The sequence below is a fragment of the Parasteatoda tepidariorum genome, chromosome 3, assembly GCF_982258835.1.
Source record: "Parasteatoda tepidariorum strain Cologne lab strain chromosome 3, Ptep-v5.0, whole genome shotgun sequence".
Classification (NCBI taxonomy): Eukaryota; Metazoa; Arthropoda; class Arachnida; order Araneae; family Theridiidae; genus Parasteatoda; species Parasteatoda tepidariorum.
Window position 1 is genome coordinate 59,795,493 of NC_141757.1, and position 16,126 is coordinate 59,811,618.

The window sequence follows — 16,126 nt, forward strand, 5'->3', positions numbered from 1 at the left end:
TCCGATCCAATTAAAGGGGCACGAATCCATGGCATAACGGTAATGCAGAAAAATTGTTGCTACTTAGTTAAGATTTTGTAGATGGTGATGTGAAGAACACTGGTGTAAGAAATAAAAGAGAATTTGCAGACCTGGTCGATTATCTCTTGAACTAATGGACCGATTTTAATGAAATTTGTTATGCACATACATTGATACAATACAAAAGTAATAACCCTTCAGCAGTTGTAATACAATGTATGTACATATCGAATTTCATTAAAATCGGTCCAATAGTTCTAGAGATAATGGACCAAATCTGCAAATTCTCTTAATTTCCTACATCAGTGTATTTCGAAACTTTCTATAAAAGTATCTTTCTACACATATGTAAATAACTTTTTAAAGTTTTCCTTTCATTTCCTACATAGCGATTTCTGCTGAACACTGTCTAGTTGTACTAGTATTTATCCCCTCTAAACTAGCACTACAGCATAGTTTTGATGTCATAGCTTTAATATCACCATAATTATCGTGCTATAATCATCATAACTATCGTGTTATAAAGATGATGGGATCTAATTAAGAAATATGTTAAGTCATTATGACAAAATGTCGAATAAGTTTTATACGTAAATATATAGCCCAACCGAATAGTCTGAGAGACTTATTAAAAGACTTATTATTTTTTATAATGCCATACGAAACAAAACAATTGTTGTTTGTCAGCAGGTCTGATTACGGTGTGCAGAGGGTTAAAATCCAAATTATTTTAAAAGATATTAATAGGTGGTAGATAGCTAATGAAAATGATAGGAAATTAAATAGAATTAATTAAGAAGTTATCCAAAGCTCCGACAGCGTATTCTGAATCTAAAAGGCGTCTAAATTTAACTGACTATATAATTTTTAATTCGATCGTAATTAGAAATTTTTAGTCAATTTAAAACAATTTAATATTCATTTAAAAATAATTTAATTTAGAAATTTGTCTGCGAAAATGAACCATCAAAGTGATGATAGAAAACATTTATAGGTACCTAATCATAATTAGCATGAGCAATTGTTTTTCCATCCCTTTAAATTTAATTTGACTAAAATTTCTAATACCATAATCAAATTTAACTTAAAAGCCGGACTTATTTATCATAAAAGGCTGGAGAGGCAAAGAGCCCCCACAATCGTAAGGGCCCCTGTCATGCTGAAATATGCACAACATATTTCCTATCATTTAAAAAACTAGATCATTATCTTATTTAATCTTTTCCTCAGTAAATAAAAATCATTTATAATGATCAGTTATCTTTTAATACCACAATCTTGATTTTAGTGCAGAATAAAATCTATTATTAGAGATTCCCTCTACATCTGCTTAACAAGTTAGTTATATGGTTGCTAATGTTTTTTGAATTCATTAAAATTCGTTTTTATTTCTCACACTTTTTTCTTCGCCAACACATTTGAATACGTAAGGCTAAGAAAAAGAGCCTTGGCAATAAATAAAATCAATTAGTCGCCAATACATGGATTCCTTACCTTACCTTGGTGAAAACTATTTTAACGACGTTAAAATAGTTTTCGTTTATCGTTAAGTTAACGTATTCATGACACTTGCATTTTTTTGATTTCCTTGTAGACGGAGGTGTCCTGTGGGGCTTAGCCCTGCAGCCACACCCTCTGGCCCATTTTCCAAATTTATAATTTGATAATGTATATTTATATTAAAACTTAAGATTAATCTTTATTTTGAGCTCCACATAAATTTCAAAAGTAAAACATTTTTAGCATTTATCATGTTTGATTTTTCACTATATTTGTTTATCTTCTCACTTTGGACAATAGAATAATTAGACGAAAGGATAATAATAATTTCCTCCAATTGATGGTAAATCATCCAAATTCTTCAGTCATCATCCCTAACACCTTAAATCACAAATAATTTTCATAACAGCCCCCTTTTTTTTGTATGTTTTTCCTTAGAATTGTCAATAAGAATTATGAGTTCACAAAAATTGAAATAAATAAAGGCTCAAATATACTAATACACCATAATTTACTTAAGTTAAAATTAATTTAAAAGCATTTTGTACGTAAACAACATGTAAATTTGACATACCACCAATGGAACACCGACTGTTTTGAGCTATAGCCCCCCGGATTTCTAAATCCGACCCTCAAATTTACGATTCATACAATTTTTTTATATTTTGTTATTAACAGTAAATTGAAGTTATAATAACTATTATCATTTTTATATATAAATAAAACTATTTAAGAATTGAGATAAGGGAAATAAATACACAAACAAACATCGCAAACACAAACAAGCATCGCAAAATTAACATTTCTTTTTCGAATTCATATAGCAAACGAATGAATTTACTTAACATCCCACTAGAAGAACCTCATGACTACAAGGTGAAAGGATAGGAAATACTGTTAGGTGACAGGTGAAACAATAGATGGAGGTCAAATCTTAAGCTTCCCGTCAAAATTCTGAAACGCTTAACATTCTGCATCTGCTTCTCAATGACACTCTCTATTAATACAACGTGTTCTTTATGGAATGTAAATAAATACTTATGTAAATATTTCGAAAAGGAGATTTTAGATGAAAATGAAATGTTTGAAGTACATCCCGAGAACACAGATTCACCACAAATATATTAATCTTATTAACAATAAATGAAAAGATTTAGCTGAATCATTTTGTTTGTATAACTTAGACAGGGGAATCTTCTGAATTCTAGATTAACCAACAGTATAAGCAGCTTTATCAAGAGGAATTAAGGTTCGCATTAAAATAAAAAAAACTTGCACCCAAACAACGTATATGTGTTATACAAGCAAAAGTACAAATTACAATATTTTTCTCAGAAAGTTCAAAAACCCATTTCTAAATTTATTCCAGTTTGGTTGCTGTTACACAGATATAAGCTATTTAAGATTAATAAATGATAAATAAAAATATTCTATGTTAAGTCACAGCACAAAATATTGTAGAATTAAAATTATGATTTTTTTTAATTAGGAATTTTCAAAATGAAAACAAATATATACAATTTAAATAAGCCTAGATATATAAATATGAATAAAACGCCTAATGACAATCGAATAAGTTGATAGAATATTATATAATTAGAATTAGGTTATCCCTTTTATATTGTGTTTGTTATATAAATTTTATAGAAATACAAAAACTAGTAATGTCTTATTTAATTCAAACAACAAAACAGTTATTAGAATCTAAGAAATGAACGAATGACAAAACAATCGAATTAAGCAAAGCCAATTAAAATGTATGGTCATTTCAAAGTTCATAATATTTGTTACTGTACAAAGGAATGGAAATTAAATTAAAAATGAACGCAATTAGAACGTGCATTAAAAACTTGGTCTTATGTCATAGGTTCTTTTTCCTCTTCATGGCCTTTTATTAGGCTAGAACAACAAATATTACATTCGAAACGATAACAAATTGCAATTGTGCATCCGAAATGTTGTGAGCCAAAAAAGGTCCTTTCTTTTTTTTCCCTAAAATTCCATGGGTTTGTTCTCTACTTATTATTTTTTTAAAGCATTTTACAAATAGACATCTATTTAATTCAAAAGGATTCAAAAATAGCATTTTATGAATGTAATCAGATCAAATTAATGATCTCTGATGGCAACTGCCACTAATAGCAACAAGTATACATAATTATAACATTTGATGTAGACGCAATAAAATTTTTGTATTTAAGAATTTAATGTTAAGCATTAAATAGAGCATTAATTCTAGTACAACCTAATAATTCAAAATTTAATGAAACAATAAAAACTATTTCAACTTAGCTGTAATTATAATATCATACATTTACATCCATCTCTTTTAAAATAGAATTTCTTTAGATTGGAATTTCATCATAATGTAACTAACTGACTGTTTAAGAAACCCTATTAAACGGTTATATTTGGTTTGAAGGGAAAAACTTCGCAGTGGTTCATTTTCACCCATTTTATCTATTAAACTAATATTTATCATTTACGTGTTAGCCATTTTGAACACAAAATAATAAGTTAATTATAATTTATTTTTTGAAATTCCCTCGAGTTTTTCACAAAAAAGTAGGCACAACAAAAATTTTAGACATACGTAGTTATATTTTTTAATTTTCTTTAAGTTGTTTAATATGTAATTAAGAATCAGTAAAGCTAACAAATTCTTAACTTATAACAATTCCGAATTGAAAAATTACACATATTTTAAATTAAAACCTAATTTTTGTAGATCTTGTGACTTATCTCCCTAATATGCTACGGAAAAAATTAAAGAAACATATTGCTATCAGTACTACTTAAAATAAATAAAGCATTTTTCAAATAGTTGTGTGAAACATAAAAAAAAAGGGCATAAAAGTACTTGACGTAGATTGGAAAAAAATCCGAACGGATATTGTAAACAAGTATTAAACTTTCAAGCAATAATTTGCGCTGAACAAAATTAAAAATTAACAAATAATAACTTACAATGAAAAGAAAATAATGATTATGATATGAATTACTGAAGCAAACTTACCACTCTTTCTTAGTCATAGCCTTTTTAGAATCCAGTGAAAAATTGGGATCTGCCGCAGTTACAAACAAGTTAATATCCCTTTTGATATACCGACAGTAAAATATCCACTAAGTAGGAGAATTCTTAGGAGGCTCTACCAAATCTGTCATCACACTTAATTAAAAACACACATAATAATATCCCAGAAAAGTGACCCATGCGGGTATTGTAACTACAATGCCTTTATGCATAATTTTTTCCCCTTTCACAATTTCAACATCACAATAATTTGAAGCGATAAAAATGAAGTACTGATGATTGAATTTCGGCGAAAGAAAAAGAATTTTTCTTATCAAAAAAAGAGGGTGATTAACAGGAACCTCTATGTTCAGGAAGTTGATGAAGATGAAGAGAAAGATTTCTTTTAGTTTCCATAAGATCCGCACCGCTCTTCGCACTCCATCCCTTGACGGACGTCTGTGGTATAAAATGACGAGAACGGGTAGAGCGGGAGTAAAGGAATCTTTTTTGGCGTTAAAAAGAGGTTGCCAAGTAGAATCGAATGGCCGCCAATTTCAAAGGAGGGGCTTTCTTATAATGAAAAATTAGTACATAAATCAAACTTTTTAATAAAAATGTTTCGTCATCAGGGATATAAAATGTACATGAAATTTCCGAGAGTAAAATAAAGGAGAAGAGTTCTTTAAGCAAGTATTATTTTAACTGCTGATCCGTATTAAAAAAAGTGTTATTTTTTGTCTCTATTGTTTTGTAACAAGCTTGTTAAAAAAGGCAGTTAATATGACTCCGAAACTGCGCGAAATAATTCAAAGATACCAACAGTAGACCTGAAAATAACTATTCGCCACATGGCGAGTCAACAATAGAAAAAAAAAGGGCAACTTTATTTAAATTGATCACCTTTTCTAATCCTTTTTTTCTTTTTTTAAATTTTTAATGAAAAAAGTACATGAATGCAGAAAGACTCTAGAAAACAGACTTTTCATTTAAATGTCTAATGTCTCTATCCAAAATTTAATTAATTAATTTTTTTATTTTTTTGAGACTGCATCAATTTGTAATGGAAAGATTTATGTGTAAGGAGAGTTCTTTAACAATTCACATATTTCAAAGTTATATATCTTAAATGCATTTGCACGCCTTCCTAAATTAAAGTGACCACACGTCCCGATTTTGGCGGGACAGTCCCGCTTTTTGGTGGATTGTCCCGCGTCCCGCCGATTTTTAAAAATGTCCCGCTTTTCAGGAAATATCTGCATTTCTTATTTTAAATGTTCTGTAAAAATATATTCATATTATTTATTAAGTATTATGGTGAATATAAAGAAATAAAAAATACATTAAATGCGTGCAGAGTAAACTAAATTAGGCAATGTACCAAGTTAGATTTACTCTGTGGTGTTTACGTCTCGGCTTAATTCAGATAAGTGCGGACTGCCGTTAGACAGTGCGGTTTGTTGTTTTCAATTTGACGTTCAGTTTGACTCATTATTTGATTGACAAAAGTAGAGCAATAGTTGCCACAAAGTAACGGTCAGTAAGGTAAAATTTAATACTCTTTTTTAGCCTTTGAAATAATTTTTTTATTTATTTCTAGTATTTACCAACAAAATAAAAGATGAGTAAAGAAAGAGGATGCAAATTTAATGAAGAGGTAAGCAGAGAATTCCATTTATTAAAGGTACCAAAATAGACTATATGGTACTGTGCGATAAACGCAATGCTGAATTTTCGGTCTCACATGGTGGAAAAAACGATATTACTAAGCATCTAGCGACAAAGAGGCACAAAAGATTTTTTAATAATGCCGCTTCATCATCTAAAATGGAACAGTTTTTTCGCAGTGCTAGCTTTAGCAACACGGAAAAACAGCTAGCATTAGCGGAAGGGCTATTTGCTTTCCGCACCATAAACCACAATCAAAGTTTCGGATCAATGAATTGTACGTCGCAAGTGATCAAAACATTATACGACAAAAAATATGCCTGTGCAAGGACAAAAACCGAAGCAATTATTTGTAATGTTTTTTCACCATATTCGTTTTCACAATTGCAGAAAGAATTAGAAAAATGTGCATTTATATCCATATATTCTGAAGCTTCCAACCACAAAGATTTAAAATTATTTCCCACAGGTGTTAGATTTTTTGATCCAGAAACAAGAATTAAAATTAGAATATTAGATTTTGTTTCATTGCCTGATGAAACTTCACTAATAATGTTTGATTTAATAAGTACTATTTTAGAAAGGAATAATTTAAACAATAAAATTATTGCCCATTGTGCTGATAACACTAACGTAAATTTTGGTGGAAAAGCTAGAAGAGGCATCAATAACGTTTTTACGAAACTTAACGAACATTTGAAGCAAAAAAATATTGGAGTACGTTGTGCAGCGCACATTCTATACCTATACTGTTCAAACAGCATCTGACTTACTTCCAGTTGATGTTGAAAATATTTTTGCAAGCATTTATTCGTATTTTTATATATGTATTGTGCGTGTTGAAAGTTTGACTAAATTGTAATTCTCATTTCATCCCATTTGTCCCGCTTTGTCTCAATAAAAATGTGGTCACTTTATCCTAAATATTTCAAATAAAGTTCCTTAAAGTCAGTTTGATTACTTAAATTTTGTCATACATTTATAAAATTTTGATTGCTGAATTAAATTTTTATAGCCGTGATTATTTCTAATATAACTTTTTTTGTAGAAATTTAATCCAAGCAAAAAAAAAAGTTTACAAAAAGTGGCTATGAAAAAAAAGGACTTATCGATATCGGTCACCGACTCATTAGATTATGAGGAAAAGGTGACTACTAAGTTATTATCTACTGGCCACTGGCTAACTAACTAAAAATTTTCAACAGTGAAACTTTTCACGCATTTAATAAACAAAAGCAGTTTACTTATGCGCCTATAATAAGCATAACTTCTGATGCGTTTTTGTATAATTAAAAAAAAAACACACTATAACAAGTCCAAAAACTTTGAACTAAATGATTATAAAAATAATTTAAACAAAAACACGTAATGTTATTTTTTAAAATCATCTTTACGGCTAGGCTGTGCCTCAAAAGCGCTCGTTATCTGTATCAATAAGTTCAGTGGCAAGTGATTTTATGTGTTTTGAGATATTTATTTCTATTTTCTGTTAATTCGAGTGAAATTCATTAAAAAAAATTAAAAAAAAAATAATTAAATGGATGAGCAATAACATTAAACTTTATCATTTTTATTTAATAATTTTGATCATTGTTCTTTCTGAAAATAATTGAAAGAACGTTTAATAGAAAAAAACATTCTTTTCTGTCTTGTATTATTTTTGTTGGATTAATCTGATGAAAGAATTTCCATAGCTGTATTATTTATTTAATATAACACAAATATTGTGTTTTTAATATTTTCCAATCAAATTAGTTAATAAGCTCAGTACTATTAATTAGTTTAGGTTTCATCTAAATCCTAATTAATATTATTATTCATTATTCTAGATAATTTTGAGAAACTAATTTATTCAAAAATTTCATTCACAATTACTCTGTTTTAATTTTTTTTTTTTTTTTTACCGATTTAAGAGTTCGACAATTCCATAAAAAAAAATTTTTTTTTTCTTAACATATTGCCAATAGAACAAAGATAATTTATTCGAATTTAATTCACTAAATAAATTTGAATCAGCAACACACAATTGATATAGATATTTTAAAAGTGGCGGAGTGTAAAATAGCTAACATCTTAATCAAAGTTTCTAAGAATAAGTATTTTTTTTTTAATTTAAGAGTAAATTTATTAAGTTATTTATTTTGAAAGTAAACTAATAAATGCAAAGCAACAAAAAACGAAATTAAAACTATTTATTTAGCAATTTATTTATCTATTAAGAACACTAACTTTCGGAACTGAAATCCTCTGAGCGAGAAAATTCTTATAAAGTCGCCATTGATGGCGAATATCAGCCAAATAAAATTAAAAAAAATGCCCTGTTTCAGGGGTTCCGAAATTCGCTAACAGAAGAGATGGATGGAGATGAGCGGGCAACTGCATGTTGCAATATGATGGGGAGTACAATCGCCCAGCTGCGCTGTCAGACAGCTGCAACTATCACATGATATGAATTGAGATGTGGGGTTGCCCTGGCGGTTATTTTCAAACAAGCCTATTAAATAAGGGAGTCTATCGAATTTCAATTAAATGAAATATCATCACTAATTTTTGGCATTTAGTTGATATGATAATTTTAATTAAATTATTCAGTTTACATTTTCGGTTGCAGTTGGAATATGCAAAACAAATTTAATCATACATCTACTAAAATTTATTAAAGCAATATTGATTTTTTTTTAATGAACTAACGTATATTTTGAGACGATTTCTTTAATGTAGAATAATTAAAAATAAGTAAGTTGATTAATACCCGAGAGATATATGAGAATATTCTTTTAAAAAAAATTAACAGTTGATCGCTTGCACCTGAAATATCAAAACTAGAAAATTCTAACTAACTTGTTTTAATGTTACGGAAAATTTTCAAATTTTTTCTTTTCAAATTATTGTCATTCATTTACTTAAAAATTTTTCAAATTTCTTTTCAAATTATTGTTATTCATTTACTTAAAAAAAACTTTCAAAAGTTAGAAAAATGACAGTTATTAAAAAACAAGACTTAAATTTGGTAACATTAAATTTACATTGAAATGAATTTAAAAAAATATATATAAATACATAAAAGTTCAAATACCAACAAAACCTACGTACGATAGTAAGATCCTCAAAAAAATTAACAAAGAAAGGAAAAAAAACAAATAAATAACAGAAAAGAATGTTAAAAATTCACACCCAAAATCATCTTGATTATGGATCATCTACATTTAAAATAACATTTTTCCCTCTTGCAATTTATTTTATAGGGTGATTCTACGGTTATGTCCCACATAATAAGCATGAAATTAATATATTTATCAAAAATTTGTTTTATAAAAATGTTTCCATGCCTGAAAAATCTTCGTACAAAATTTACACATAAAAATAATTTTATTCATATTCATAAAAATAATAGTTTTACAATTTCACTAGAATAGCCCTATAACAACTATTAATTTCTTGTAGGAGAAGAAAGCAATAATTCATGTTTTCATTATATTTTTCAAAAGAAAATTTTATACTTCTGATTTTTTAATTTTGAAAACACAGTGACTCATACAGAAAAAAAATTTTTTTGGAGTTCTTAAATTTAAACTTTCCAGATATGGTAAAAAACTAGTATAATATTGATTTGAAAATGATGCATTTAAATGTTCAAAAATGTTTTTTTTTTTTTTTTTTAATTTCCTAATGGGGCTCGCGGTTTTGCCACAATCGTTGATATACTATTGTGGAGGGGGGGGGGAATGTTATTTGCTATCGAAATAAAAAGTTCTTTTCTAAAACTTTAAGTAAATAGCTTATGTCTTAAGGCTGCTTTTTCGAAGGCTCCGTCGTTATATGAAATGTCGCTTTTTTGCGAATAATATGCTATTTTTATAACTGCTGTGAGTTTTCTACTGTTACTCATGATTGTTGGGTTAAGTTTAGTTCATCTAAAGCCAGCACTGTCTACGCTTATTTTGAAAATGGCGCATAACGCCAATATGGAGAAAAGCCACAGCTTTGTTAAAATAAAAAGCGTTTGTGGTATAATTTTTTAATATTTAAAAACTTAATTCAATGCTGCATTACCTAGGCTCATATAAAATTGCAAAACTGAGAATAAAGCAGTGATTTTGATAATTTTCATCTAGGTCGAAAATTGTCGCCAAATTGGCGATTTTTAAAAAAGTTCAATAACTTATAAAATATTCAAGTTATTTAGCTGTTTTAAAGCCCAGATAATTCTACACGGCAAGAATATATACATAGTTTAAAATCATCGTATTGCTTCAAGTATAAGGCACTTAGATTATGTCTTTTTTTAAACTTTTCTTGGCGACAGAGCTTCGAAAAACAGCGTTAAAAAAATCAATTTAAAATATTTCAGAGTTTGAAATATTTTTTAAAAAAAATACAAAAAACTTTAAAAGAAAAACATTTGTGTACCATTTGAAGCAGTCAGAGTTTCAACCATTATCAACGCCAAAGTTGCGTACGTGTTTAATTATTTCAGAAGGAAATGAATTTATCCTATTTATCAATAACACTCATAACTGATGGTTTCTTTGTGGAATAACAAGGAAAAAAAGCAAAGGAACTCATCTTGCTTTTTTTGCACTTTAACCTTAATGACATATGCTAGACAGGCTCGTTGATTATAAATATATCAAGCAACATTTCGCCAGGAAAATAAATTTTATCGAGCATAAAGGAAGGTTTTTCTTTCAATGATGGAAAGTAGTACATGTATTAGTAACAAGATAGCAACTAGAAGTTATGTTTCCTGATTTGATAAAAAGAAAAACATGACAAAATATTGGGAAAATTAGTGCAGTTGTTGTTAAACACAAAACATTAAGATTCTGAATCGTTATAGTATACATAACGTTTCATTACTTTTTCTTTAAAATATTTGTGTTCACACTTTTAAAATTTAAACAATCAGATTTAAAAAATGAAAAATTACGTATGACTTTTTTTGTTTCAGAAATTTTATTAATTCAGTAAATATGAAGAACTTTATTATTTCAGTTAACTTTGTTAATTCACTAAATATGTAAAACTTTATTAATTCAGTAAACTTTTTGAATTCAATTAATATGCAAAACTTTATAAATTTAATAAATATTTTTAAAACTGTAAATACGCAGAAGTTTATTAATTCAGTAAATTTGTTGAACTTTATTCAGTAAATATGAGCCTATGACTATATCCATAATACAATTCACAAGCAAATTAAAATGGCAGAAGTCTTCCGATTCTTAAGCAAATTTTTTATTTAATAGAAACTAAAAAAAGAACTGTAACCTAGCATTTAAAACCGGAGAGGAAAGATTCTCAAGAAATGTTTAAAAAAAATATTAATACAAACACTTAATCGTCCTTTTTTAAACACCGAAATGTTAAGTCTCTGTATATACAAAGCATCTTTCACGCCTTTACGAAGCCCTTAAAATTTCTAAAAATACCTACCTCAGCTGTCTTTGATGTAATTTTTTTTACAAAATATTTGAGAAAAATCATCATAGTGAATTACATATTTCAGTTTTACTCCTACCCGATGTTAGGGTTTGACAGTTAGTAGAACCTTAAAGCGCGACTCGAGTCCGATTATAGGTCTTGTCAGTCACATATCACAGCTTTTTCTATCGCATAAGAGGGTGAATGCGTGAAAAATAACAGCGAAAGATACTAGAAGTCAACTGTTTCTCATCAAGTAATTATTTTTTAAGCATAAAATATTATTATTTTATTCTTTATGAATCACTAGGGTGAAAAAAAAACTTTGCTTCATCCTGTTTCTTGAATTGTTGTTTTTGAACTTCGTATAGTGATGTAATCTAACAAGAGTGTCCGTACATTAAAATCCCAGAGATAAATATTCTAATCGAAGATCTGCATTCATGTAAAATATAGATTTATAACGACAATAAATCTTTTTCAGTACGTCTAATCACAAAAATGTAATATATATATATATATATATATATATATATATATATATAATAGTTTTTATCTTAGGATAGTTATTCTTTATTCAGAAATATCGCGTTAAATTATACCAAAAGATGTGTCTTGAGAAAGACTTTTGGTTTTTCGCAATTAATAGTTTATATATATAATACAAAAATTAAATACTTTTGTATTAATAAAAGCATTAAAACTTCATTCGTTTTCATAAAATATCTTTGGTAAAGGATAAGGGTAGAAATTCTATTTTGGGACTTCAAGGCTAAAAACATGCCAATGAATAATAATTAGATTTATACTTCAAAAGAGAAGTTATTTTAAGATCTTTCCATATAAGGAAAGATTAAACGATTTGCTTTGAGTAATAAATAAATTTGATGAGGCGTAAGAATACACAGAAAAAGCAATAATGACTGGCCTCTTCACAACTTTTAATCATCCTATATAACGCAGGAGCAATGTTTTTGCGGTGCTTTTTGTTGTTTATCATGCTTAAATAAAATCCGTCAGCTTAGACGGGACATGGGTCTCCCCCCCTCTCCAGCTTGGAGGGGGCTAAGATGTATGATTTCACCATCGCTACTAAATAAAAAAGATTATGCATAATATGGACTCGTTAATCATGCTGCTTTGACTGTAAATAACTAAAAAAATAACGGTGTGGATACACCGTTATTATATATATATATATATATATATATATATATATATATATATATATATATATATACAGACGTTTGTTATCAGTGTCCCTCCTCTAAATCTGAAAATAACAACTCACCACATGGCGAGTAAAAAAAATAAAATAAAATAAAATAAAATAAAATTATTGGAGACGACTTATATTAAATAAATAAACGGCCACTTTTTTCCAACGCAGTGTCTTAGAATTCGGATAATGATAAAAGTTCGTCAGTGTAGAAAAAAACCCTGAAAAACAGAATTTTCATTAAAAGTCCCAATGGCACCATTCAAAATATTGATCCTTCAGATTAGTGATGGAAAGATTTATGTGGAAGGTGAGTTCTTTAACAATTCACATATTTCAAAGTTGTAATGTAGATATAAAATGCATTTTGCCTGCCCAAATATTTCTACATAAAGTTTTTTAAAGTCAGTATGTTTATCTTAACTTTGTCATTTATTTATAATATTTTTATTGTGGAATTAACTTTTGTAGCCGTAGATTAATTCTGATATATATTTTTAAAAAAAATAAAATTTAATCAAAGTTAAAAAAAAGTTTGCAAAAAGTGGATATTAAAGGAAAACGTGTAGATTTTTTTTAAATTTCATTTTTGATAAGGAATCTAATAAAGGTGTAATACCCAAACTTTTAATAAGGTGTATTTTTTAAATTTACCTAGCAGGTAAAAATAATAGCTATAAAGAAAAGCATTAATTAAATGTGATTAACTTCTAATAACAAACGATATTAAAAGAAAACTAAAAAATAAGCATTTAAGAGAATCCTACCTGATACTTCATTCAATAAATTATTTCTGTGTCTGAAAATATTTTGATAAATAATTATAAAAATTTTAAATCGTAAGAAAACTAAAAAAAATGATGTAAAATTCTAATCCGAATCCTTGTTCTTTTAACAAGAGGAGCTTAAATTAAATATCTCAAACCCATCAAATAAATTATAAAAAATGTAAAAAACATTGAGCGGAAGTAAATCAAATGTAGCAAATGATATTTGCTGAGATAATAAAACTCTTTTGGCAAAAAATAAATAAATAAATAAACAAGTTGATACACTAGTGAACAGGAATGTAGGGCAAGGTCTTTTGCTCGATCTCAAACCTGTGAACGGATCAATGCGCGTCCATTGCTATGGCAACCAACCCCTTGATACAGCTTTCGAAGATGATTCCTAAAAATAGCATCAAGATTCTGTGTATTTTTGCAATGATACAAATTTTAAATAGCTTTATAACCAATATCATTACATGGAAGTTTTCTTTTTATTTGATTCAATTAGTCATATACTTTATTTAACAGATTTACTTTTGAGTTAATTCCTTTAAGTACAGTTTTGAGATTTAAAAAATTAATATTTACAAATCTACTTTCAAAACAATTTAAAAATCTAACATTAGATGAATTTTTAATTCAATTATAACTTAACTTTCAAACTTTAAAAAAAGATTAAAAATTTATAAAATACTTAGAAAAGACTAACAAAAACTTTTAAAGTACATCTTTGACTGTTAAATTGAAATTAAGAATCATGTTTGAATTATCTTTATTAAAACTTTGAAGAAGAAAAAATGTATGCCTGGTTCATGTGAAATCGTTAAACTTGCAAGGAATCTTAGACTGGAACATTCATTTTTGCAACTAATGATTGATATAAAATAATATTCATTCCTGCTTTCACTACCAGCAACATTTTAATTTAAAACATTCATATCTATTTTAAATAGCAACTAACAAACCAATTTAAATAAACACGCATCAACGGAAACGGAAATTCTAAGCTTTAAACTTAGTTTGATTTCAGAAATTTTAACTTTAAAATCACCAGAAAGAAGACACAGTAAAATACGTCAGAAGTGTTTACCTTGATTAAATCGATTAATGGTTAATCGATAATTTTTGATTAAATCGATAATGAGAAATACATTATTATTGCTTATTAAATTTATTTTATTTAAAATAGTTTACTATATCTATTTTGATCAAAAGAACTGTGGTGAACCACCTTCTCACCAGAGGTACCTTTTGTTGTTGTTACTTTACGTCGCACTAGAGCTGCACAATGGGCTATTGGCGACGGTCTGGGAAACATCCCGGAGGATGATCCGCAGACATGCCATCACAATTTTGATCCTCTGCGGAAGGGATGGCACCCCCGCTTCGGTAGCCCGACGACCTGCGCGCGAAGTCGAGCACTTTACGGTAGCACAGTTTAACGAGGACCAATACCGCACACCCTCGGTCCCTACGCAGACTGATCCAAGTGGTCACTCACCCGCACACTGACCGTAGTCAGTGATGCTTGGCTTCGGTGATCTGCTGGGAACCGTGTCTTAACGATCAGTCCACTGCGGGACAGAGGTACCTTTTGATAGATGAAGGTTGGTGTGGTCGATAACTCCGCCCCCCACAGAATTATAGCTTCACTATGCATGCTTAATAAACAGAAAAATCGTAATATATAATCACGTATATGTATAAAAGATCACGATATCTTTGGACTGTAACCAGCATAAAATTAATTAAAGTTACAACGGTATTTACAAGCAAACTATTTATTTATCTGTTGTTTTAAGGTATTAATCCATAATATATATTTATCAACCTTTCTTAATATTATCCTCTGTTATTATTATGGTACAAAGATTTTATTTTTATTTTATAACCGTCGTTGAACAGCCGACCCAATTTCATGGGTTTACGACTACTTACGTTCAACCCGTAGCCTTGTAATTTTGAACCAATCCAGAAGACAAGGAAACTCCTGGATCAGTACCCCCAGAAGTATTGATTTGTTGTGGGAACATGGAGGACTTAGAGACTCGACAGATTTAACGTGCATCAGTCACCATTTACTACACGGGGAGTCTTCGGCCGGGGAGGATCGAACCCACGACCTCTTGGATATGGGCCCAGCGCCCTACCGACCAGGCTATCCCGGCCCCATGGTATAAAGATTAGAAAATGGAAGGGAGTTGCCATGGATGGGAGGTGTTGGCGTTTGTCAGCTGTTGAGGCAGCCAAGGCCTGCAAGGGGTTGTTGCGCCGACAAAGAAGAAGATAATTATGGTAATTTCGATTGATATTCAAAAGAAAGGCTTAAGTGGTGTTTAGTGGTGAACACTAAAAGTGGTGTTCCTTCATTGCATTATAAAGTAAACTCATGATATAACCTTATAATGCAAAATTTCATGATAAAGGTTTTTAGTTACCATTTTTATAGTGGTTAAACAATAAATAAATTATAATTGATTTGTAAAATTTTGCTCAGTAAAAGTATGCAAT

At 28.9% G+C, this 16,126-nt stretch overlaps 1 protein-coding gene across 4 annotated transcripts in view; it reads right to left on the reverse strand.

The window, feature by feature from the left end:
- The window catches only part of LOC107443818 (uncharacterized), a 110,073-nt gene that overhangs the window by 68,444 nt on the left and 25,503 nt on the right, over positions 1 to 16,126 (reverse strand). The window contains exon 1 of one of the 4 annotated variants that reach the window (XM_016057817.3): positions 4,538 to 5,007. The exons of 2 other annotated variants lie outside the window; for them this stretch is intronic. In XM_016057817.3, coding sequence (XP_015913303.1) covers positions 4,538 to 4,554 — 17 coding nt within the window. In that variant the 5' untranslated portion in view covers positions 4,555 to 5,007. Of the gene's footprint in view, positions 1 to 4,537; positions 5,008 to 16,126 lie in introns of those variants that run through there. One more of the 4 variants, XM_016057819.3, reaches the window with a different exon arrangement.